This window comes from Ascaphus truei, chromosome 21, assembly GCF_040206685.1.
Source record: "Ascaphus truei isolate aAscTru1 chromosome 21, aAscTru1.hap1, whole genome shotgun sequence".
NCBI classification, from domain to species: domain Eukaryota; kingdom Metazoa; phylum Chordata; class Amphibia; order Anura; family Ascaphidae; genus Ascaphus; species Ascaphus truei.
In genome coordinates this window covers 28,637,441-28,663,827 of record NC_134503.1, presented here as the reverse complement: position 1 = coordinate 28,663,827, position 26,387 = coordinate 28,637,441, and the positions used below count along the sequence as shown (strand labels likewise).

At 50.9% G+C, this 26,387-nt stretch overlaps 1 protein-coding gene and 1 long non-coding RNA gene across 7 annotated transcripts in view; one reads left to right on the top strand and one right to left on the bottom strand.

The window, feature by feature from the left end:
- The window catches only part of TNC (tenascin C), a 65,385-nt gene extending 57,328 nt beyond the window's left edge, over window positions 1-8,057 (top strand). For 4 of the 6 annotated variants that reach the window (XM_075579430.1, XM_075579429.1, XM_075579433.1 and 1 more), the window contains 5 exons: window positions 1,422-1,573; window positions 2,881-2,977; window positions 4,464-4,625; window positions 5,355-5,518; window positions 6,090-8,056. In XM_075579430.1, coding sequence (XP_075435545.1) covers window positions 1,422-1,573; window positions 2,881-2,977; window positions 4,464-4,625; window positions 5,355-5,518; window positions 6,090-6,200 — 686 coding nt within the window. In that variant the 3' untranslated portion in view covers window positions 6,201-8,056. Of the gene's footprint in view, window positions 1-1,421; window positions 1,574-2,880; window positions 2,978-4,463; window positions 4,626-5,354; window positions 5,519-6,089 lie in introns of all 6 variants that reach the window. The other 2 variants (XM_075579428.1, XM_075579434.1) reach the window with 2 other exon arrangements.
- Window positions 226-26,118, bottom strand: LOC142472360 (uncharacterized). Its single transcript, XR_012789664.1, has 3 exons — window positions 25,979-26,118; window positions 740-800; window positions 226-399 (listed from the first exon to the last, which is right to left on the bottom strand). It is a non-coding gene; the product is annotated as an uncharacterized LOC142472360 (long non-coding RNA).
- Window positions 26,119-26,387: the final 269 nt, after the last annotated feature.

The window sequence follows — 26,387 nt, the reverse complement described above, 5'->3', positions numbered from 1 at the left end:
ATCCGCCCCCAGAAATTCGCCCATCTCTACCCATTGGTGGAAGTTCTCACTATTTCCAGAAGTTGGCGTTGGCGCATCTGGTGGCCAATAACATGTGTCAAGCCAATATTTGGAAACGTTTGGTTATGTTTTGGGATTTTTTACTAAAATAATGCTGTAAATGGATCTCTAGAAACAATATACGATGGGTTAGTTCTTCGATCAAATCAATTATCTGGGACCACGTTTTTGGGAAATTTTGGGTGAAGACCACCCTCTTTTATTTTTTTAATTGACTTTTTAGCATTGAAACCTGGCTGTTTAATTGTCCATGGAGGACACCAGTATCTTGGGATCCGTGGGGTACACGGGAGGTAACAATAACACTGTTCTGGTCCGGATTACCCCCTGGTTCCAATGCTGTAAAAAGAAAAAGTGAATTGTCAGGTGTTGCTGCTTTAAGAAGAACATTCTAATAAGTGTTAATATAGTGAAAAGTCTGTGTTGTGGGTCGATCAAGGTCGTTTGTAGCTTGACCCCACGTGCTATATACATTATTGACAGTCTGACTCGAGTGTGACCTGCGGGTGTTCCACATTTCTTCATATATTAAGTAGAAAGGCAGTCATTTTTTAAAAGAAACACATGTTTGGAAGAAAATACTGCTGGGGAATGGAAGCCAACGTACTTACTGCTGGAAGCTACAGACACACTACAAAGGGCTGGAGAGCACAGAAGGAATTTGTTTGGGGACACTTACCTTGCCTTGGCGCTCTTTCAGACGGACGGGATATGATCCCAGTTCTGGTCTCTTCATTGTACTGAAATGTAAACCAGACACATTTCTTAGTTAATCACAATAAAAGGAACAACTTGCATCTTCTAGCCATTTGCTGGTACTAGAAAATAAAAGAAATAACTATTTATTATTGTGCATAAAGTTACAAAGGAGGGAGAGGGAGTAGGAGGTATAATACCTTTTATTGGACCAACAAGTAGTTGAGATGTTACAAGCTTTCCAACCTTGGGTAGGACCTGATGAAGGACCCCGAGAGGTTGGAAAGCTTGCAACATATCAACTGATCGTTGGTCCAACAAAGTAGGTAAAGGGAGTCGGGGTACAATACCTTTTATTGGACCAACAAGTAGTTGATATGTTACAAGCTTTCCAACCTCTCATGGTCCTTCATCGGGTGGGGCAGAAATAACGAAGCAAAATATCATACGCAGTGTTTGTAAGAGGGATATCTGGTTGCAATGGATGTTGAGAAGAAGACATAAAGGGGGCAGTGCAGGGATAAGACGTAGACTTTGAATTCAAAAGGTGTGGAAGGGGATAAGTTGTGATGGATTTATCCATGAGAGTAGACCATTTGCCAATGACTCATTTCCCAGCCTGTTGGAAGAGAAGATAAAGTGCTGGTCTCTCGCTCTCTCTGCAGCTGGACTCCTCTATCAATACCCCAAAGATTGTTCCCAGGCTCTCTTGAACGGAGAAACCGCCTCTGGCATCTACACAATTTACTTGAATGGTGACCAGTCTGAGCCCGCAGAGGTGTACTGTGACATGAGTGTCGATGGAGGTGGATGGATTGTAAGTATTGATCTAGAGCAGGGGTGGTCAACTCTAGTCCACAAGGGCCACCAACAGGTCAGGTTTTAAGAATATCCCTGCTTCAACACAGGCGGCTCAGTCAGTGGCTCTGTCATTTTGCAGTGGCCATGACTCAGACAATGACTGAGCCACCTGCGCTGAAGGAGGGACATCCTTAAAACCTGACACGTTGGTGGCCCTTCAGGACTCAAGTTGGCCACCACCGACGTAGAGTTTTGAGGCTATGAATGTGTCATCTGCACTTTAACAATACAAGTCGGCAAATGTGATTCCTAATGCAATGCATCAAGATCCGCAGAGCAGCACAAAGCATGTTCCAGTGGCAGCTAAAATATGGTCATGCAAAACGGGTCAGGATGCTGAAAATGAGTGTTTTAATTCCATGTAAACGCTGAAGAGGTCCCCAGCAGCCTCTCTGATGTATGCTGTTAATCAATGAAGTATGGGGAACCTTTCAAAACTGCTGGAAATTCAAAGAGCCTAAGCACTGGGGGGGAAGAAGGACACCCTAGGGTGCCACGTATCAGCTCCTCTGCCCTGGGCCTTGAGGCAGATCACGTCCTGCCAATAAACGTATTAAGAACATGTTTCCATTTTTTAAATACAGGATTGAAGCAGGGGGTCTCTAGAGCCGAACCCCGTTAATTTCAGTTCCCGGGGACCCCCTGCTTCCGGAGGTACTTACCTCTGTAATGGGTCCCGGTAGCCACTCAAGGGTTCGCATAATGGCTGCTTTTCAAAGCTCCCAGGCCCTGCGAACCAATAGGAAGCTGTGACCTCATCCAGTGCGGCTTCCTATTGGCCCATGCGACCGGGGGTTTTAAAGTGCAGAGAGATACCGGCACCTCCTTCGGAGGTAAGTATCTCTGGAAGCAGGGGGCCCCGAAGCTGAAATTAACAGGGTTCCACTCCAAAGACCCCCTGCTAAAATCCTGTGTGTCAAAATGCAGAGAGAGAAAAATAGCAAAAGATCCCGGCTTGGATTTCTCCTTTAATGTGCCTTTTATTACAAATGGTCAATACTAAAAGAAATATAATACAGCAATCAAAGTGAAGGCACCATTAAGTGTCCCATAAATATAAAAGGTGCATAGTGCTTCTGGTGCGATGAGTAACACGGCGCAAGCTTTGGTTACCCTAACGCACCATCATTTTGCATTAGATTAAGGATAATTGAAAATGCGACACTATATTAAAGGTCTTCCTGTGTGCTGGAAAGAAAGGGCATTGCTTCTTACTGCCACTGTGGCCAAAGGTAATGACCGCCGGTGTTTCTGGGTCACTAGGTGTTTTTGAGGCGAAACGACGGGTCGGAAGAATTTTACAGAAACTGGAGGACGTACAGTGCGGGATTTGGGAATCCCACTAAAGAATTCTTCATGGGTAAGAGCAACAAAGCATTTGTGGGACACAGTGTGGTCGCTGTCTCTGTTACACGTTAAGACCCTATACACATATTTACTAAGTGGCGCTAAGCAATAAGCCACCTTCCAACGGGAATGAATGGGCCATATGATGCCCCACAGAGGGGCCCTGCCTTGTAAATCCGCGCCTGTAGGTCACGCAGTGGGAAGTCCAATATAATATCACTTTTGTGTATTATTTAGACACATGGATGCTAAAAGAAATCATTGGGGGAAAAAATACTTATACACTCATTAACGGAAAACTAAACTACAGGATTACATTGTGTCAGGCAAGGCCCATATCCCATTTTGTCTATGTTAGACTGCGGCCCCACAGCCTGCGCTGCACGCGCGCCTACGAGGCTGGCGGCGCGTGCAGCCGAGTCCCCCGGTCTGCAGAGAGCTGCAGGGGGAAAGACACGGGGGGTGGAGGAGTGACGGGGGAGTGATGGGGCCGCGGCCGTGACGTCACCCGGCAGGTTCACCCTCATTGGCTGAACAGCCGGGGGGTGTGGCCTAGCGCTCCGTCGTGAGTCTTGATCTCAATTCTCTTGGGAGCAGGAGTTTCTGTCGCCGCAGCGCAGCGGCCCCCCCTCACAGCAGTCCCGGCCCCACTGCGGGCGGCTCTTGTCCCTGCAGCATCCGCCACAGCGGGCGCTGAGCCAGCGGGGACCTGGCCTAACACTGTGGCTGCGTAGATAAGGTTCTACATTAGGCTAATTCTAACTTTCCTGAGTTCTACTCGTAGTGCCATCGTTGGTACGGGGTCACTCCATGGCCTCCGTAAGCATTAAGAACTTGCTTTGCAGAGAGCTCGAGTTGGGAGCCTAAAGCTCAGCATTCCATAGGGTATCCATTCCATAGGGTGCTTGGAGTCTTTGTTAATGCATCATAGCGCTTTGTACATACTGCATAGTACGGGGATGGCCAACTCCAGTCCTCAAAGCCCACCAACAGGCCAGGTGTGTATGTATGTATGTCTTTATTTATATAGCGCCAAAAATGTACTCAGCGCTTCACAAAGAATACAGTACAGGGAATTATAATAATACAGTAAGCGCAGCAAAATCAGACAATAGGAAAGGAAATATCCCTGCTTCAGCACAGGTGGCTCAATTAGTGGATCAGTCGTTGACTGGTCAACTCCAGTCCTCAAGGGCCACCAACAGGCTAGGTATTAGGGATATCCCTGCTTCAGCTCAATGATTGAGCCACCTGCGCTGAAGCAGGGATAACCTTAAAACAGGACCTGTGGGTTGCCCTCGAGGACTGGAGCCCACAGAGCCATAACAGAAGTAGCAGATTTCCCAGTTACAACGATTCATTGCATTCATATTATTTCACCTACAAAGGTTAAGTCAATGTGGTCACTAAAAATCGGGGACTAAATGCCTTCATCAGGGTTAAAAAGCCATTCCTAAAATAATGGTGCCCTTCATGATCCCGTGCTTCTGTTTTTACAGGTCTGGAGAACCTGCACAAGATCACTTCCCAAGGTCAATACGAGCTACGAGTTGACCTCCGCGACCTGGATGAGACGGCTTATGCTGTTTACGATAAGTTTAGTGTTGGCGATGCCAAGAGTCGCTACAGGTTGAAGGTCGATGGCTACAGTGGAACAGCAGGTGGGAAATTCCGTGTACTGCAAGGACTAAATATGCACTGTAGCATCAACTGCACGGCTATCTGGTGAAACATCGTGCAAGTCACTATTCTAAGTAGCTAAAACATTATTCCATTATATTCGATAAAAATAACAAGAGTTTCTCTAACACCAACCAGAGACGGAAACGTAAATGATTGTGTTACCAGATACAGTTCGGGGAAACTGAAATCATGCAATACTCAGAGGAAAATATGTCAATGTATTATATATTATATTTACCTGCACTGTATTATATATTATATTTACCGGCACTGTATTATATATTATATTTACCTGCACTGTATTATATATTATATTTACCTGCTCTGTATTATACCCGTGCAAAGTCTTCTCCAGCGGCAGCCGCCGGGTTTAGACCCCTCGCCTTGAAAAAGCTGTGGCTGTCTCACAGTAACTCGTGAGAAGGTCCCGAGCAGGCTGAAATGGCCCATCGGATTAACACCGCGGGGGTCCCTGTGTTTGAATGGGACTCGCAGCCCGGTGGGATACACACAGCGTGAGTCCCATTCAGATGCAGGGACCCCTGCTGTGTTAATCCGATGGGCCATTAGTCTGGCTGCACGATCTCGCAGTGTTCCTGCGAGGTAGCCACAGATTTTCCATAGCAAACGGTGTAAAGCCGGCGGCTGCAGCTGTACGAACATCCATAATATTTCCAGTGACCATCCTGTTACTCTTGTCCCTGTAGGAGATTCCATGACCTACCACAATGGCCGTTCCTTCTCCACTTATGATAAGGACAACGATTCCGCCATTACCAATTGTGCTCTGTCCTACAAGGGGGCTTTCTGGTACAAGAACTGCCACAGAGTGAACTTAATGGGCAGATACAATGACAATAACCACAGTCAGGTGAGACGCTGGACTGAATATAGCATGGAGCTTGTACATTCTCTCTGTATCCGGCAGACTATTATTATTTAACAAGGAGCACTCTTCTGGGTCTTGAGAGAGTAATAATTCAAGCACAAGAAAAAGCAAGCGCCCTGCCAGCTTCCCCACCGTCTACCAAACAAGTCCTGTCTATATCTTGTGCCAAACAACCCCTCCCCATGATGATCCCCGTCCTGCCAAACCTCCTAACCTGCTGACCAACACACCCCCTGTGCGGATCCCCCCTGCTGCCAGGACTACCCCATTAACCAAACCCTCCCCCATGCTAGCTTTCATCAATTCTTGGAATGACTGTAGCATTCATTCCACACACTGTAGGCATATCCCTAGGCAACAGCATTATGAGGTCATTCTGTGACATCATAAGTGATTGTTAGTTAAATACTGCTGTGTACCATGAACAAGCATACAGAAAGTTACTTTCATTATAATAGACTGTACGTACAGATCATAAGAAGCATTATATAACCACTGCTAATTATTAGCTTATATAATATGCTGTCGCATAATCATGTTATGTCTTTTGTAGGGCATCAACTGGTTCCACTGGAAGGGGCACGAGTACTCCATTCAGTTCGCAGAAATGAAGATAAGGCCTGTCAGCTTCCGGAATCTTGAAGGGAGACGGAAGAGAGCTTAAGGACTCAGGGAAGGGAAAGGTGGAAGGATTGCCTATGATAACCACTTACAGCAGCCAGCTCATCCACCCCAACCACACAACTCAATCCCCCCCCCCCCCCCCCCCAAACAAAAGAAGTGTCTTATGGAAATACCACAGTGTCTTAAGTACTTCATTGCTGGGCGGTCCTGCAGGTATACAGCTCTGCACATCTGTCCAGCGTAATAGCAGTTGCAATTCTACAGATCAGCTTTCATTGTCTGCGGCTCAAACAGCACCAAAGACTTTCTGATGCAGCCGAGCGCGCCGAACGCAGCCTCCTCGCGTGAGGCCGGCAGGGAGAGTGGGTGAGAATACGCAGGGGAGGACAGGGCAAAGAGGCAAGGTGTACAGGGGTAGTTTTAGATACCGTCATATTTTAAACTAAAGCTATTGTTTAATATTTGTGTCATACGTTTTGGTTTATGTGGTGGGATGGGGAGGCTTTTATATCAAAATAATATACATTTATATAATGTATCAAAAAATAAAACATTTGGGGGGGTGGTATGCCGGCAATTTTATCAACAGTAAAATAACCACAATTACATTTTTATAAGCTGCGTCTCAACAGTGCTGGGTACCCCAAAACCCATAAGACCATGTTGTAGTGTAAATGGCATTTGTAACAGGCGCGATAAGTTACAGGAAGACGAGAGCGTCCATATCTGGCTTGTCACATGTCCCATTGAAAACAGCATGAGTTACCCCAAATATGGCGATCATTCGCACACAGAAACGTGGCTGTACTTCAAACGCATGTTCAAACCCCGATACCATTATTTATACAATTATATGTATACGGCACAGGGGTGCCCCGAATAATGCGGAATATACACACCGCAAGTTCCTTTTCGCATAGAATGTTCCAAGGTCACTTTCACTTCCGTCAGACCCCAGGCAGTGTGTGCAACGGGCAGTGTGTGCAGCGGGCAGTGTGTGCAGCGGGCAGTGTGTGCAGCGGGCAGTGCGTGCAGCGGGCAGTGCGTGCAGCGGGCAGTGCGTGCAGCGGGCAGTGCGTGCAGCGGGCAGTGTGTGCAGCGGGCAGTGTGTGCAGCGGGCAGTGTGTGCAGCGCGCAGTGTGTGCAGCGGGCAGTGTGTGCAGCGGGCAGGGGTGTGCATACGGAGCAGATTGAATTGGGACGTTTAAACTCAGGGGTAACAGGTCTGTCATTTTTCTAGCATACTCTATTAAAAGTACACAGATGTAGTAAGCAGTGGGTAACAGAAAGTGGAATCTCATACCAGATTTATGACGATCTACCGATGAGGTGGCCAACTCCAGTCTTTGAGCCACCTGTGCTGAAGCAGGGATATCCTGAAAACCTGACCTGTTGGTGGCCCTTGACGGCTGGAGTTGGCCGCCCCTGATCGACTGTATTGAGATATTTAGGCGTCCACTGCAGAAACCGTTCAGTGCGTACGCAATTTGCACATGTAACACTTCACATGAGAACACCACCAGTGCTCAGCGGGGTGCCAGGAAAGTACTTAAAGCTGTTTTACTCTAACAAAATGTGCTACCATTTGCAATAACATAACAGCACTTATCATGGTGTCACACAGACATGCAATGTTTCAGCCCAGCGGACAAGACACTAGTATTGGTACGTTCAGGCGGTGATGCATATCAGGGTTTGAACAGCACTTTTAAGTATGATTCAGCAACTCGCTTGACTGTGGGTGTACGCAGTGTGACTGCGGGTGTACGCGGTGTGGGTGTGGGTGTACGCAGTGTGACTGTGGGTGTACGCAGTGTGACTGTGGGTGTACGCAGTGTGACTGTGGGTGTACGCGGTGTGGGTGTGGGCGTACGCGGTGTGACGGCGGGTGTACGCGGTGTGACTGCGGGTGTACGCGGTGTGACTGCGGGTTTTCGCGGTGTGGGTGTAGGCGGTGTGGGTGTATGCAGTGTGACTGCGGGTGTACGCGGTGTGGGTGTACGCGGTGTGACTGCGGGTGTACGCGGTGTGACGGCGGGTGTACGCGGTGTGACTGCGGGTGTACGCGGTGTGACTGCGGGTTTTCGCGGTGTGGGTGTACGCGGTGTGGGTGTATGCAGTGTGACTGCGGGTGTACGCGGTGTGACTGCGGGTTTTCGCGGTGTGGGTGTACGCGGTGTGACTGCGGGTGTACGCGGTGTGACGGCGGGTGTACGCGGTGTGACTGCGGGTGTACGCGGTGTGGGTGTACGCGGTGTGACTGCGGGTGTACGCGGTGTGACTGCGGGTGTACACGGTGTGGGTGTACGCGGTGTGACTGCGGGTGTACGCGGTGTGGGTGTACGCGGTGTGACTGCGGGTGTACGCGGTGTGGGTGTATGCAGTGTGACAGCGGGTGTACGCGGTGTGACTGCGGGTGTACGCGGTGTGACTGCGGGTGTACGCGGTGTGACTGCGGGTGTACGCGGTGTGACTGCGGGTGTACGCAGTGTGGGTGTGCGCGGTGTGACTGTGGGTGTACGCGGTGTGACTGCGGGTGTACGCGGTGTGGGTGTACGCGGTGTGACTGCGGGTGTACGCGGTGTGGGTGTACGCGGTGTGACTGCGGGTGTACGCGGTGTGGGTGTACGCGGTGTGACTGCGGGTGTACGCGGTGCGGGTGTACGCGGTGTGACTGCGGGTGTACGCGGTGTGGGTGTACGCGGTGTGGGTGTACGCGGTGTGACTGCGGGTGTACGCGGTGTGGGTGTACGCGGTGTGACTGCGGGTGTACGCGGTGTGACTGCGGGTGTACGCGGTGTGGGTGTACGCGGTGTGACTGCGGGTGTACGCGGTGTGGGTGTACGCGGTGTGACTGCGGGTGTACGCGGTGTGGGTGTACGCGGTGTGACTGCGGGTGTACGCGGTGTGGGTGTACGCGGTGTGGGTGTACGCGGTGTGACTGCGGGTGTACGCGGTGTGGGTGTACGCGGTGTGACTGCGGGTGTACGCGGTGTGGGTGTACGCAGTGTGGGTGTACGCGGTGTGACTGCGGGTGTACGCGGTGTGACTGCGGGTGTACGCGGTGTGGGTGTGCGCGGTGTGACTGCGGGTGTACGCGGTGTGGGTGTATGCAGTGTGACTGCGGGTGTACGCGGTGTGGGTGTACGCGGTGTGACTGCGGGTGTACGCGGTGTGGGTGTACGCGGTGTGGCTGCGGGTGTACGCGGTGTGGGTGTACGCGGTGTGACTGCGGGTGTACGCGGTGTGGGTGTACGCGGTGTGACTGCGGGTGTACGCGGTGTGGGTGTACGCGGTGTGGGTGTACGCGGTGTGACTGCGGGTGTACGCGGTGTGGGTGTACGCGGTGTGACTGCGGGTGTACGCGGTGTGGGTGTACGCGGTGTGACTGCGGGTGTACGCGGTGCGGGTGTACGCGTGTGTGGGTGTGCGCGGTGTGACTGCGGGTGTACGCGGTGTGACTGTGGGTGTACGCGGTGTGGGTGTATGCGGTGTGGGTGTACGCGGTGTGACTGCGGGTGTACGCGGTGTGGGTGTACGCGGTGTGGGTGTACGCGGTGTGGGTGTACGCGGTGTGGGTGTACGCGGTGTGACTGCGGGTGTACGCGGTGTGAGTTACTCTAGCAGTGTTTGGCCGTCTGAAACTTGTTACAGAGCCTTTCGACAAAAAAGGGCAAAAGAGACAAAACTCCGCACCAGGATTGCGTGGGTATTTTCTTATTATTTTGATCATTTTAGAGCAAAATGGTGAATTTATTGATGTACAAAATGACGCAACAGAAGCTCATCCAAGAGGCCGACTGTGTGTAATCTGAAGCGTATTACTGACTTGCAATGTTTGGGTGTTTAAAGCCACGTGCCAACGATGGTAGCGAGTATTACTCCCGCCTTTAAAAAAGATACCAAGTGTCCCCCCCCTTTGCATTTCCTATGTACCATACTTTTATTAATGACAATAAAAAGAACCGTTGTCGTTTGTGACCTGCTTTGCCCCTTTCTTATCACTCAGATGCAGATTTAGCCACGTCGCTTAGCGTAGGTGCGTTGGCGGAAAAGTGGGACCCAATTCTGGATCTGTAGCACTTGCAACGAAGCCCCAACATTACACGTCCTGGAGGTTCAGTGTGGGGGTCAGAACAGCTTCTGGGAAAACACTTTCACATCGTTGTGTCAACGTGGCATCTCCATGTTAGTGATATCATCATTGGCGCCATTACAGAGCTGTTTGGTGGCCCAAACGTGGTTCTTGCTAATGTTCTTGTACATCACAGTCTAGCACATACCTTTCTCCAGTCAGGAAGGCAGGAATAGGTGAAGGAGACTAGGAGTAATCCAGGGGGGCTCAACTCCAGTCTTCAAGACCCCCCCAACATGTCAGGTTTTGAGGATATCCCAGCTTCAGCACAGGTGGCTCTATCCGCCCCTGCTTCAGCACAAGTGGCTCAATCAGGCCCTGCTTCAGCACAGGTGGCTCAGATTGAGCCACCTGTGCTGAAAAAGCGATATCCTCAAAACCTGATCTGTTGGGGGGTCTTGAGGACTGGAGTTTAGCCCCCTGTAAAGAAAGCTTGATTATATTTCATAGACATATTGTATGGCACTCTACAAATAAAATATTAAAATATCAGCTGTACCCTCTGTAGGGCATTTTGCTGTCACTAACAATTTGTTCTGTGTCCATTCTAACAAGACTAGCAACATTTCCCCAGCTCGGGAGATGCTTTTCAGGATCACCAGCAGATGGCACCCTACCATCATCTTTGCTAATACTTTTACTTCATGCATCAAGGGAAGGTTCCTACAATCTAATCTGGATTTGAATTCCTCCAGGGATAAGAGTTTGTGACTTTGCTTCTGACATAATTGCAGTACCTCATCTTTATCTCAAAGGTATACATTCTAACCCGCAAATATTGCATTATGTGATTTCAATTTTGTGAAATGTAGCAAGCTTGAGAAATGGGACATTCCAACTAATGTTTAAATCAAGAAACCCGTTAAATGACATTAATGACGAATCCTCAGGAAATTGAGTGATTTAATAGAAATAATGTCTGTACTGGAGCACATTAGGGACCAGATCCACGAAAACCTTAGGGCCCAATAAAAGGTATCATACCCCCTACTGCCTCTTCCTCCTGTGTTACTACATGGAAGAGAGGACCAGCACGGCGACCCACCATTTGTAACCTCACGTGGTGAGACCTGACTTAACGAAGCTCTGTAAATCTAGGATAGGTGTATTCTAGTAGGGGCAACCAGTTTCTTCTATCTGTTCTGACTTGCAACATCTATATTTAGCTCTACTACCACCTACTGCCCAAGCAGACTCAGCACCAGATACTTCTGTTGAGGAGAACACCTGCATATCATATCGTTTTACTATTCAATATCCAACGTGGAGAATAGACTGACAATGTATTGCATCCCACATGGGAGAACCGCACACAATGCCGAGTTTTGCCGCACACATGAAGGCCCATCTTACCGGAAGTATTGCCACAGGGGGGAAGTAGACTGGTGCACTGTCTAATAACGATGGAGGCTGGATCACGTGGAAAAAGAATTTTATTCTAACCTGGCAACATATAAAAATCAGGGAACGGTAGAGAACACTCTAACGCGTTTCGCGCTGTCCAGCGCTTTATCAAAGAGGGTGTTCCTCTTCCTACTCCAGGTGATACACGCCCCTAGCCACATAGGGATCCGTCCCTGTCACACTTCAGTGATTCTATGGACAGTCCCCCTGGGCAAACATCATGGAGCTTGTAGTCTTTCCACAATAGGAGTTATTGATAACATTATACCTACAGAATATTTTAAACACAGATTTACCTCAATTTAATTTCATCTATTACAGTCATATCTGCATGGGCCTCATATACATCACACATTGCGGACCCACAGTTGTTGTTATTTTTCTGAAGCACTGATACTGTTCTTTCTGCTCTAGGATTTTCTATGAGGTCCATCTTACGGCACATTTTGTGCAAGGTTATGTTTTCCGAAATGAGTCCTATAAAACTTCCCCTTATGAGTCACCTACTGCATTGCTTAGCTGGGACCTACCTCTGTAGCCACCTTCACCCACAAACAATGCTTATACGTTTATAAACCGAGGTTGGAAAGGGAATACCCCAGGTGGAACAATGAGACACGGGTAAGGAGATTTTTAGATAAGTAATTTACGTAGAAAAAGAAGCAGGTCAGAGGATAGAGGCGGGGGAAAGCAGTCCTTATATTCGGTGCCTGTTCCCCTAAATACAGCCTTCTTTGCAAAGGATAACTCAATGTATCCCAAAACAATGCAGATTTAAAGTAAACATGTTTGTGACGTCACCTCAACTCAATAAATAGGTCATTTTTTTCACCGCAAAGACGCCCATATCATGACAGTGCTAAAAGAGAAGCCCACCGATGTAACAAGTAATCCTCACTTCTCTGAACCACATCAAAAGACGCTCTGATTCATTTCTACATTCTATGTCGGATATACCCCAGATCATCAGGTTCGCTGCGCATGAGTTCCGGAACATGACCGGAAATCTGACTTCTTCGCTTCTCCAAAGAAGCGATGACATCTTCCACCTGAAATCCTCAATCGGAAAACCTCCTGCCGCTACCATAATACAGAGTGCCTGCTAGAAATCTTTAATCATCTCCAAATCCTCGCTTCCTAGCCAGACACTCTCAGAAACACACCAACCTTCTCTCCTTCCTGCATCACAATCACACCGGCAAAATTATAAGCCAGGAGAAAAAATAATCTGGGTTTATTTTAGATTGTATACAGGAAAGCACAAATATATATATACTGTATATTTGGTTTATTACAAGCCGAGGCTTGTTCCAGGTTGTGCTTGGCTTCAAAGAGAGCTTAATTGGGGGGGGGTGTATCCTGTATAGGCTCACTTCAAAGGACCAGATGGGTGATAGAGTCGAAATAAGACTTGGGTGTAAAATATGGCCCTGTGACAACTTTCTGTAAACATTGTCTCCATAGACTCTATATGGCATAGAGCAAGCTTCAAAGGCATTCACTAGATGGTTCTGCAAGGTTCAAGAGGTGTGGCTAAGAAAGTATTCAATATGAGAGTGACTGTATTAAAAATGAGAATATCCTATGATGTCAGCTCCTCTGTATAATAAAAGTAGCAAATCTGTAACTGTGTCACTGAGGGGCACGTTCTTACATCACACACTGTATGTTTAAGAGAGAGTAAGTGACAGATATCGATGTCACCTAGATTTAGGATTAAGACGGTCACATTTACACTTGTCGCGTCCGCAGTGAGTGCCTGAATGTATTGTTGTGTCTCACGTGTGTGTCAGTATTACAGAAGTGAAGTTGTGAGTGCAGTTATAGACTGAGGCACAATTCAAACGTTTGTAAGAGTTTTTTTTCCCCTCTGATGTAAAACCGTCCATCTCACAGCTGATATACGACAGGGGCTCGGTGTAGGTTGTGTTCAATGGGAAAAAATTGTATTTAAGTTTGAGCAAGGCTTATGAAGATCAGATCCTGCCAGAGGAGTGTTTTGGATAAAACACGTAGATCTCATATTCTAAACCAGCGACCTCTCTGGGGAAAGTCTATGGCATTTGGTAATGTATAGGTTTTCTTTTATGTTTTGCCCTTTTATTTTAAGAAGCTGTTCTGCATTTTATTGTAACTGTATGGTTTTTGTAATACCTCTTTTCTGTAATCTAAGCACTATATTTTTATATATATTAAAACATTTAATAAGTGATGCTTTGGGCTCTGAATGAACTGTTGCACGATCTGGACAGAATATTTACGTTTTCAGACACATTTTGCTACAACGGATTTCTGGTGTGTTAAAGTGCATATTTTTTTCTATAATAAACAGGGACCTGGGGCCCTCGCAAATATTAATTTTACATCTTATTTGTATACCCCAGGTGGTGGTAGTGTATAGATATAATTTGCAATTGAGTAGGGGTTAATATTAACTCACTGGAGGTACCTTGCGCAGGTGAAAGGTGAGTTGGTTAGAGTAGCCGTGTGTATTAACCCTGGTTGCATATCTAAGTCACGTGTTCACTTGTGTGCTGTTCGTGGCGGGGGTATATTGGGACGGATTTAGGAGAGATACAACTCATTTGAGGGACCTCTGCGGAGGTGAAAAGTGATCATTGATCACCACAGGAGGCACATAAAGATGATTGTGGGAATAAGAAGGCAGTATACACATTGCCCCACATTACACATGGATGAAAGCACTAAAGGAGGAGTGATTATGGAGAAAAGGGGGGTCCCTGTCGTCAAGAACTTATCACAGAGCATAATAGAGATCATTGGCTCCGCCCCACGTCTGGAGGGACTGAAAAAACCATGGGCGTCAGAGGAAGGGCAAGATGGGACGTCCAGGAGGCGGACCTACGTTGGATGTCGAACGCGATGACGTCACACGCATCACAGCACTTGGAGGCTGGAAGAAGCACCGTGATGACGTCACAGATGTCGCAAGATCCACATGAAGAAAAGCCTGTTGCCCATATTTCAATGGAGGACAATCAGGGACACATGTGGTGGGGTGTATTTAAGACACATTTTAATGTTGTTTTTTTATCATGCCATTAGCATTTGAGAAAGGCCCTTGGGGCCGAAACGTCATCACACTGGCCCACTAATACATTTTTTCATAAGCAGAAATCCGTAGTGCCAGGCTCTTCCTTCCCATCAGGCATAAAAGTAACATTTAGGAAAAGGAGTTCCTGCCCCGAAGAGCTGACAATCTAGTTGGTAAGTAGGAAGCACGTACAGAGACAGTAGGAGGGCGTTCTGGTAAGTGCGTCTGCAATGGGCCAAGGTCGATGCATAAGGTGTATAGTATCAGTCACGGAGCTACTCATATGCTTCGTTAAGCAGGTTAGTTTGAAGATGGGTCTTAAAGGTGGATAGAGCGGGTACAAGACGGATATTGAGGGGAAGGGCATTCCAGAGGTGTGGGGCAGTCAGTGAGTGAATTTTAAGGAGGGAGAGGGCGTTAGGCACAAAATGAGTACAGAGAAGACATCCTTGAACAGAACGCAAGAGTCGGGGTGGTGCATAGCGAGAAATTAGGGCTGAGCTGTAAGGAGGGGCAGAGGAGTGTAAAGCCTTACATTGCATATAAAAATTAGGTTGACTTCATCTAGTCAGATGATGGATTTAGGGGGAGCTTTTGCGAGCACGGACGGCAAAGAGCAGTGGACATTGGTATCTCGAAAAAAACCGAACTGACAGACCCCGATAAGCCCAATCTAATTTTCCACGTGTAACCCACACGCTCCCGCACGCCGCATGGACGCGATCACTGCCTTAAGGCAATCTCATCACTCAGCGCGCGAACGCCTCAACACGGTCTGCGGCACCAAGGCCCCAGCCTTAGAAGCTTGAAAAGAAAAGCACATAAGGTCTAATGTAGTGTTTTAGTATAGAGACTTGAAGTTAATATAAATATCCCCACAAGTATGTAAGCCCCCCCCCCTCTAAAGGGTTACTACAATGGATAGTGTGTACCGGGCCCCACCCTGTGTTGTCATGGGATCATAACATGAGTACATAAGGGGAGGGAAAAGTTTAGTGCGTATGTTCCAGGAGGACAAGAGGAGAGGAGCCTCGGGGAGGAGAGATAGGGATATTCATAATACAATAGTACAGACCAGGCCCACCTCTACTTTATTATCTTGATGCTAAGGACAGTACCCTGGTTAAGTTAGGATCCCCTGCAGAAGATGAAGGGAGTCCAATATAAGATTAGAAGTATGAAAACGGCATGCCACAGTTGGCCTCAGTACCGAGGACTCCTGGGGGCTTTAACCGCGCATCTGCATTAACAGTCCTCTCCGGTGGCAGGGAAGTGGCAGTTCCCACTACGACAACAGGTATTGGGGTCACTTGTACAGGACTTGCTAGGATTCCCAATGGGCAAGCAATACTGGGATAATACATAGGGGTATCTCGAACTGAAAAGGAGGGGATCGGGGTAGCTCTGTTGCTGATACTTTACACATCATACATCGACCGTGGCCCCTTATAGACGCACTTACCAGAACACCTTCCCATTGTCTCTGTACGTTCTTCTTACTTACCAACTAGATTGTAAGCTCTTCGTAGCAGGGACTCCTTTTCCTAAATCTTTCTTTTATGTCTGATGCATTTCTCACCATTACGTGTTATTTGTTATTTATATGATTGTGACGTGTATTACTGCTGTGAAAAGCTATGTTCATTAATGGCACTATATAAATAAAGATATACATACATACAAATAGAAATGTATATGAATTGTACCATGTCCCCCTCACCCTCCCACGTCCCTATTATTTTTTTGTATCCCTCCCCATTCAAATTTATAATTTATGAAAACGTTCAAAGTAAACATAGTTACATACTGTAGTAGATGAGGTTGAAAAAAGACATACATCCATTAAGTTCAACCTATGCTAAATTTAGACGACAGATACTGTATCCTATATCTGTACATTGATCCAGAGGAAGGCAAACAAAACCCCAGTGACACCTAATGATCTCATAAGGGGAAAAATACATTCCATCCTGACTCCAAGAATTGGCAATCAGATTACTCCCTGGATCAACATCCTTCCCATGTTTACTTATTTGATACTAGCTGATATAGGGAGGGGGGGGCGTGAAAGGCAGGGGGGGGACGGGGGGTGTGAAAAGCAGGGGGGGACGGGGGGCGTGAAAGGCAGGGGGGGGTGAAAGGCAGGGGGGGTGTGAAAGGCAGGGGGGGGCTTGAAAGGCAGGGGGGGCTTGAAAGGCAGGGGGGGCATCAAAGGCAGGGGGGGCGGCGTCAAAGGCAGGGGGGGTGCGGCGTCAAAGGCAGGGGGGGCATCAAAGGCAGGGGGGGGCGTCAAAGGCAGGGGGGTCGTCAAAGGCAGGGGGGTCGTCAAAGGCAGGGGGGGGCGTCAAAGGCAGGGGGGGATGTCAAAGGCAGGGGGGCCTCAAAGGCATGGATTCCTCCCCCTGCATTTCCTCACCTGGCAGCATGCCGCGCTCCTCGGGCTGCCACTGGTTCTCTCCCCCCTCGTGGCCTCCGCCGACTCCCGGTGGCACAAAGGAGGTATTGCGCGGCCGCAACTCCCTGCCGCCCTCCTCCTGCTCCTCGGGGATGTTGAGCCATAGAGAGCGTGCTCTGGGGGGTGGGGGGAAGTGGGAGAGACACACACACACACACCCTACCTCTACTTCCGGCCGCCGCCATCTTAGGCACTCGGCGCCGTGAGGGAGGAAGGGGGTCCTTCCGGGCGCCGCCATCTTAGGCACTCGGCGCCGCGAGGCAGCTGCAGCCTGCCTGGCCACTGCCTGTTCCCCCGCCGGGGAGGGAGGTGAGTGGAGCACCGGAGAGGGAGGTGAGTGGAGCGCCGGGGAGGGAGGTGAGTGGAGCGTCGGGGAGGGAGGTGAGTGGAGCGCCGGGGAGGGAGGTGAGTGGAGCGCCGGGGAGGAAGGTGAGTGGAGCGCCGGGGAGGGAGGGGAGTGGAGCACCGGGGAGGGAGGTGAGTGGAGCGCCGGGGAGGGAGGAGAGTGGAGCGCCGGGGAGGGAGGTGAGTGGAGCGCCGGGGAGGGAGGTGAGTGGAGCGCCGGAGAGGGAGGTGAGTTGAGCGCCTGAGAGGGAGGTGAGTGGAGCGCCGGAGAGGGAGGTGAGTGGAGCGCTGGGGAGGGAGGTGAGTGGAGCACTGGGGAGGGAGGTGAGTGGAGTGCCGGAGAGGGAGGTGAGTGAGCGCCGGAGAGGTAGGTGAGTGAGTGCCAGAGAGGGAGGTGAGTGAGCGCCGGGGAGGGAGGTGAGTGGAGCGCCGAAGAGGGAGGTGAGTGGAGCGCCGGAGAGGGAGGTGAGTGAGTGTGATGGGGGGGGGAGAGGACAGAGAGAGTGTGTGTGTGTGTGTGGGTGTGTGGCCGAGGGGGAAGACAGTGGCAGTTGGGTGACGTCAGACCCACCAATCTGATTGGCCAGAGGCTGAGGACCAATCAGATTCACCGCAGATAGCACTAACCTTTTGATTTTATATATTAAGATATTCCTGTATACCTTTTTAACAAATCTATTGTATCTGCCATCACAGTCTCCATGGGTAATGAATTCCACATTGTAACTCCCCTTAATGTTAAGAACCCTACAGTTCCACAAAAACTATATTCAAATTGATATATACAGTATATATCTAATGAAAAATTGAGGTTTTTTTTTCTAGCACACCATTTTCAACACTGTCTTTCGTCTTCATCATCTTCACCTTATATACAACCTCCTTTAATTAATGATTGTAAGCTCTTCGGGGCAGTAGTCTCCTTACCTACTCTACCAGAGGGCATGTCAATGATGATATTTTATTGTTCTCGTCTTCCAGCCCCGCTGTGTCTTGCCAAGGAATAGGCTGGGGCTTTATAAATACATTATTATTATGTATATATGTCTTTATTTATATAGCGCCATTAACGCACATAGCGCTTCACAGCAGTAATACACAATCATATAAATCACAAATAATACAAATAACAGATCATGGGAATAAGTGCGTCAGACATAAAAGTAACATTTCGGAAGAGGAGTCCCTGCTACGAAGAGCTTACAATCTAATTGGTAGGGAGAACATACAGAGACAGTAGGAGGGAATTCTGGTAAGTGTGTCTGCAGGGGGCCAAGCTTTATGTATCGTGTATAGTATTAGCCACGGTGCTACTCATATGCTTCTTTAAGCAAGTGTGTCTTAAATAAAATAAATATTATTATTATTATAATAATGTGATACTGTAGCAACACACACACAGGGCAAATGGGTGAGCTGGGGAGAAACGGGAAACAGATCGGGGAAATAAAAACAAGCACAGTAGGAGCATAAATTAATGGAAATAATGTTCGATGCAAGGAAAAGATTGAGAAACCATGAGTCTGTCTTTCTTAGAACCGGACTGTTCTCATGACAGCGACGGGCAGGTTTTCCACTGTTGACCGTGCAACACAAAATGTTACATTCTCTCGGAAGAAACAGGAAGTTTAAATGTTAATAAAACCAAGTGATGCATTTAGGAAAGGCAGAGAGAGCACAAGAGTGAAAGTTTCCATCTCACACGTACCACGGATATTGGCAGCGTAGGTAGAGAGCATTTCCAGACGCAGCAAAAGCTGGCTTAGCAGACAGATGTTTCAGGCTAATCGTAGCTCTATTCTAGGGGGGAGGGTAGCAACTCCAGTTCTCAAGGGCCACTGACAGGTCGGGTTTAAAGGATATCACTGCTTCAGCACAGGTGGCTCAACCCGTGTCTCAGTCAATGGCTGGCCAACTCCAGGACCCAAGGGTCATGAACAGGTCGGGATTAAAGGATATCCCTGCTCCAGCACAGGTGGCTCAATCAGTGGCTTAGTCAGAGCCACTGATTGAGAAACCTGTGCTGAAGCAGTGATATCCCTAATACCGGACCTATTGGTGGCCCTTGAGGACTGGAGTTGGCCAGTCCTGCCCTATTCTGACTGGCGCATCCAAATGCCAGAAGGGAATAATGTCACCAGGACCAGTCATTTCATTCCAAACACACATATTACACTCTAATATTTATATACATACATATACATACATACAGTACATACACATACATACATACATACATACAGGACCCCTATAAGCTCATATTGAACCCCCAAAAAGCTTCAGTCAGACTTAGAACTATGCAACTAATTTTGACAGATTTACTATAAATCCTTCTTCCTGGTAATGCACAGGTTATTAAGAATTTAAGTTACTGTTAGGACCCTTGAGACGTGGCCTGCCTTGGAGGGGCTCAGGGGCTTACAACACTGGCCAAAGGGTTAAACTAAAAGACAATTTTATTCAAAAGATCTCTATACATATATATTTAGGCACTGTACCGTGTGTCTGTGTCACTGGATGTGCACTGAGCTCTGTGTGTTTCATGTTCTGTCTCTGGTTTTAAACTCTAATATTTAGTCAGCAATGTGGCCAGTGACAGCTCTTCAGGTTAGTGATAAGATCTACAATAGAACAAATGTCTGTGACCTGGAGCAGGGTGCGCAGACTTTTTAGACTGCACCCCCTGCCTGCTCACCCCCCACCCCACGGCTTGCGCCTCCCTCCTTACCTTTCCTCCGGCGTCAAATGATGCCGCGGGGTCATGTGACGTCACGTGACCCTGCTGCATCACTTGATGCCGCATTACCATGCCGATGTGTCGCAGAAGAATAGAAATGCCTCGGGAAAGAGCGCAGGACCTCTGCAGACGCCGCGCCCCCTGGAAAATCTTGCGCCCCCCAGTTTGCGCACCCCTAACCTAGAGTATTAGAAAAATGTCCTAATGCAACTTTCCTACTAATAGGGAGAAGGCGTGGCTCAGTGAGTAAAGGCTCAGTGAGTAAAGACTCAGTGAGTAACAGCTCAGTAAGTAAGGGCTCAGTGAGTAAATGCTCAGTGAGTAAAGGCTCAGCGAGTAAAGGCTCCACGAGTAAAGACTCAGTGAGTAAATGCTCAGTGAGTAAAGGCTCAGCGAGTAATGGCTCAGCGAGTAAGGGCTCAGCGAGTAAAGGCTCAGTGAGTAAAGGCTCCGTGAGTAAAGGCTCAGCGAGTAAAGGCACAGAGAGTATAGGCTCCGGGAGTAAAGGCACAGCGAGTATAGGCTCAGCGAGTAAAGGCACAGCGAGTAAAGGCTCAGCGAGTATAGGCTCAGGGAGTAAAGGCACAGCGAGTATAGGCTCAGCGAGTATAGGCACAGCGAGTAAAGGCTAGCGAGTAAAGGCACAGCGAGTAAAGGCTCAGCGAGTAAAGGCACAGCGAGTATAGGCTCAGCGAGTAAAGGCACAGCGAGTAAAGGCACAGCGAGTAAGGGCTCAGCAAGTAAAGGCACAGCGAGTATAGGCACAGTGAGTAAAGGCACAGCGAGTATAGGCTCAGCGAGTAAAGGCTCAGCAAGTAAAGGCTCAGCGAGTAAAGGCTCAGCAAGTAAAGACACCGCGAGTAAAGACTCAGCGAGTAAAGACACTGCGAGTAAAGGCTCAGCGAGTAAAGACACCGCGAGTAAAGACACTGACTGTAAACAACAGCACTGAGTGTGAAGCAGGGGAACCTGGTTCAGTTCCTGGTGTCGGATCTTTGTGACCTTGGGTAAGTCACTTTATCTCCCTGTGCATAAGGCACCAAAAACATAGATTGTAAGCTCACCTGCGCAGGGACTGTGTCTGTAACAATCCTATGTGCTGCGTATCGCGCTGTACTGTAATACGCGCTTTGTGTCCCATTGGGAAAACACGCTGCATGAAATAAAGTTATTAATATGTATGTCTTTATTTATATAGCACCACCCAGGTACATAGCGCTTTACATTACACGTGACATAATAATATAACGCATAGTGGGAATAAGAGTTTCAGACATAAAACAGTAGGAAAAGGAATCCCTGCTCCGAAGAGCTTACAATCTAAGTGTTAATTAGGCACAACTTACAGTAGGAAAGTGTTCCGGTAAGTGTGTCTGCAAGGAGTAAGTGTGTCTGAGATATATAGTATCAGCCAGCGGAGCTACCCATATGCTGCGTTTAGGAGGTGTGTTTTAAGATGGGCCCTAAAGGTGGATAGAGAGGGTACCAGTCGGATATTCAGGGGAAGGGCATTCCAGAGGTGCGGGGCAGCCAGTGAGAAAGGTTTTAGATACAAAGGGGGTAGAGAGAAGACATCCTTGAGCAGAACGCAAGAGTCGGGATGGTGTATAGTGAGAAATAAATATTTACATTACTAGCTGAGAGATGAGGCGTTGCCCGTGAGTTAAATTTCCCGCTCCCTTCTCTCCCCCTATTTCTGTGCTCCCCCTCTTTCTCCGTTCTCTCCCCCCCCCCCCAGAGGGGAGGGACGGACAGTGGACAGGAGGGGGGGGACAGTGGAAAGGAGGGGCGGACAGTGGACAGGAGGAGGGGACAGTGGACAGGAGGGAGTGGACAGGAGGAGGGGACAGTGGACATGAGGAGGGGGACAGTGGACAGGAGAGGGGGGACAGTGGACAGGAGGGGGGGACAGTGGACAGGAGGGGGGGCAGTGGACAGGAGGGGGGGAGTGGACAGGAGGGGGGGACAGTGGACAGGAGGGGGGGACAGTGGACAGGAGGGGGGGGACAGTGGACAGGAGGGGGGGTGGACAGTAGACAGGAGGGGGGGACACAGTGTCACATACACACACAGTCACACACACTGTCACACACACACTGTCACACACACACGTCTCAGTCCCGTTCGGCGCTCAGCGGCGCCCTTCTCGGGCGCAGACCCCGCCCCCCGCAGTTCCATGCGGCGCCTTTCTAGGGCGCAGGCCCCGCAGTTCTGTGCGCGCCTTTCTAGGGCGCAGGCCCCGCAGTTCTGTGCGCGCCTTTCTCGGGCGCAGGCCCCACCCCCCCACAGTCCCGTGCGGCGCCTTTCTCGGGCGCAGGCCCCGCCCCCCCCGCCGTTCCGTGCGGCGCCGCACCCTATGGGTGAGGGGGGTGGTGTGGTACGTGTGAGGGGGGTGGTGTGGTACGGGTGAGGGGGGGTGGGCTGCCCCCTTCCGGCCGTCCGTTCCGCCGCTTGGTCCCGGCTGGTTGCGGCGGGAGGGACCGGGGTGAGGGAGGGGAGGCGGGAGGTGGTGTGTGTGGTGCTGTGCGGAGGGGAGGCTGGAGGCGCAGGGGTGTGAGGCGGCGGTTTGGGCGGGAAGTGGTGTGTGTGTGGTGGTGTGTGTGCGTGTGGCAGTTGGGTGAGGTGGCAGTTGGGTGACGTCATAGAGCCACCAATCTGATTGGCCAGAGGCTGAGGACCAATCAGATTCACCGCATCTAGTACCAGACTCACAACATTCACTTTTATTATATACTAGCTGAGAGACCCGGCGTTGCCCGGGATGTAATTTTGGGGGGCGTACGACAGGGTTAGGCTCCCCCCCCCCTTGACAGCTAGGTGGGTGACTGAGTTGACTGAGTGTGTGGGTGACTGGGTGGGTGACACTTGACTGAGTGGGTGGGTGGGTGACTTTGGGTCGGTTTGACTTTGGGTCGGTGGGTGGGTGACTTTGGGTCGGTGGGTGGGTGACTTTGGGTCGGTGGGTGGGTGACTTTGGGTCGGTTGGGTGACTTTGGGTCGGTTTGACTTTGGGTCGGTGGGTGGGTGACTTTGGGTCGGTGGTTGGGTGGGTGAGTTGGGTCGGTGGGTGGGTGACTGACTGGGTGGGAGACTGACTGGGTGGGAGACTGACTGGGTGGGTGAGTGGGAGACTGACTGGGTGGGTGAGTGGGAGACTGACTGGGTGGGTGAGTGGGAGACTGACTGGGTGGGTGAGTGGGAGACTGACTGGGTGGGTGAATGGGTGACTGGGTGGGTGGGTGACTGACTGGGTGGGTGACTGACCTTGACTGACTGGGTGGGTGGGTGGGTGACTGACTGGGTGGGTGACTGACTGGGTGAGTGGGTGACTAACTGGGTGGGTGAGTGGGTGACTGACTGACTGGGTGAGTGGGTGACTGACTGACTGGGTGAGTGGGTGACTGAATGGGTGGGTGGGTGACTGAGTGGGTGGGTGGGTGACTGAGTGAGTGGGTGGGTGACTGACTGGGTGACTGACTGGGTGGGTGACTGAGTGGGTGGGTGGGTGACTGAGTGGGTGACTGAGTGGGTGGGTGACTGAGTGGGTCGGTTTGACTTTGGGTCGGTGGGTGGGTGACTTTGGGTCGGTGGTTGGGTGGGTGAGTTGGGTCGGTGGGTGGGTGACTGACTGGGTGGGAGACTGACTGGGTGGGAGACTGACTGGGTGGGTGAGTGGGAGACTGACTGGGTGGGTGAGTGGGAGACTGACTGGGTGGGTGAGTGGGAGACTGACTGGGTGGGTGAGTGGGAGACTGACTGGGTGGGTGAATGGGTGACTGGGTGGGTGGGTGACTGACTGGGTGGGTGACTGACCTTGACTGACTGGGTGGGTGGGTGGGTGACTGACTGGGTGGGTGACTGACTGGGTGAGTGGGTGACTAACTGGGTGGGTGAGTGGGTGACTGACTGACTGGGTGAGTGGGTGACTGACTGACTGGGTGAGTGGGTGACTGAATGGGTGGGTGGGTGACTGAGTGGGTGGGTGGGTGACTGAGTGAGTGGGTGGGTGACTGACTGGGTGACTGACTGGGTGGGTGACTGAGTGGGTGGGTGGGTGACTGAGTGGGTGACTGAGTGGGTGGGTGACTGAGTGGGTGGGTGACTGAGTGGGTGGGTGACTGGGTGGGTGGGTGACTGAGTGGGTGGGTGGGTGACTGAGTGGGTGGGTGGGTGACTGGGTGGGTGACTGGGTGGGTGGGTGACTGAGTGGGTGGGTGACTGAGTGGGTGGGTGTGTGAATGAGTTGACTGAGTGGGTGGGTGGGTCACTGAGTGGGTGGGTGACTGAGTGGGTGGGTGGGTGGGTGACTGAGTGGGTGGGTGGGTGACTGGGTGGGTGGGTGACTGAGTGGGTGACTGGGTGGGTGGGTGACTGGGTGGGTGGGTGACTGAGTGGGTGGGTGACTGGGTGAAAGTGGGTGACTGGGTGAAAGTGACTGGGTGGGTGTGTGGGTGGGTGACTGAGTGAGTGGGTGGGTGACTGAGTGGGTGGGTGACTAAGTGAGTGGGTGGGTGACTAAGTGAGTGGGTGGGTGACTAAGTGGGTGGGTGACTGAGTGAGTGGGTGGGTGACTAAGTGAGTTTTTGGGTGACTAAGTGAGTGGGTGGGTTACTGAGTGGGTGGGTTACTGAGTGGGTGGGTGACTGAGTGGGTGACTGAGTGGGTGACTGAGTGAGTGGGTGGGTGACTGGGTGGGTGGGTGAAAGTGACTGGGTGGGTGTGTGGGTGAGTGTGTGGGTGGGAGAAGGTGGGTGACTTACCTTGACCCCGTGGCATCTGGCTGGGGCAGGAGGTGAGTTCGGGAAGCTGGGGGGGGGCAAGAGTGGTTTGGAGACCCGCGCCGCGCTTCCCCTCCGTCCGGGAGCCGGCGCACGTGAGGGGGAGAGCTGGAGGCCCGGGCCGCGCTTCCCCTCTCCGGTAGCGGCGCACGTGAGGGGGAGAGCAGGAGGGCCGGGCCGCGCTTCCCCTCTCCGGTAGCGGCGCACGTGAGGGGGAGAGCAGGAGGGCCGGGCCGCGCTTCCCCTCTCCGGTAGCTGCGCACGTGAGGGGGAGAGCAGGAGGGCCGGGCCGCGCTTCCCCTCTCCGGTAGCGGCGCACGTGAGGGGGAGAGCAGGAGGGCCGGGCCGCGAGGGGGGAGGAGCCTGGAGTTTTCTGCTGAGCAGGAGGGCCGCGCTTCCTCCGCGGCGGACGGTGAGGGTGATGGTGCGGCTGGGGATGTTGCGGAGCGTGGGGATTTGGGTGAGGTGGGGAGGGGGGAGAGAGTGAGGGGCACCGGGAGAGGAGGAGGGGGGGGGAGGGGGGAATTTGTGTGGAAGGTGAGCTGCGGTCCAACTGACGGGGGAGAGTGTGTGTCCCTGTGTGTGTGTGTGTGTCCCTGTGTGTGTGTGTCCCTGTGTGTGTGTGTGTGTGTGTCCCTGTGTGTGTGTCCCTGTGTGTGTGTGTGTCCCTGTGTGTGTGTGTCCCTGTGTGTGTGTGTCCCTGTGTGTGTGTGTCCCTGTGTGTGTGTGTGTCCCTGTGTGTGTGTGTCCCTGTGTGTCCTTTGGCCCGTCACTCCGCCTCAGGCCAATGAGAGGTGTGCGGGGGCGGACCAAGGGACCAATGAGATTTCCCCTAGGGACACCGGACATCCAGGCAGGCAGGCAGGCATACAGTGCTTTCACTAATATAGTATAAGATAGATCTCCTACTTTCTGTAGTTCACAGGCAGTGTACACAGGGCCGCCGCCAGGGGGGGTGGGGGCAGCTAGGACTCCTGTCCTGGGCCTGGTGAGTAAAGGGACCCGGCCCCTAACAGCAAACCTAATCTGGTCTGATCCGCAGAGGTGGCCTGCTGGAAGGTGTCTGCGGAGGTGCCTGTCCAGGCGGCATGCTGTAGACTGGTGGAAGGGAGGTTCCCCTGACAGGCACCTCCGTGGGCACCTTTCAGCAGGCAGCTCGGCAGGCCCCCTCCACAGGGCTCTTAATAGGACTCCTCAATCCTCGAGGGCAGCCAGTAGGCAGTGGGACACACTCACATCCTCTCCTCTCTTCCAATGTCCCTGTCCCCTCTCTCTTCCCCCCCGCTCTCTTTCTCCTTCCTTGTCTCTCTCTCAACCC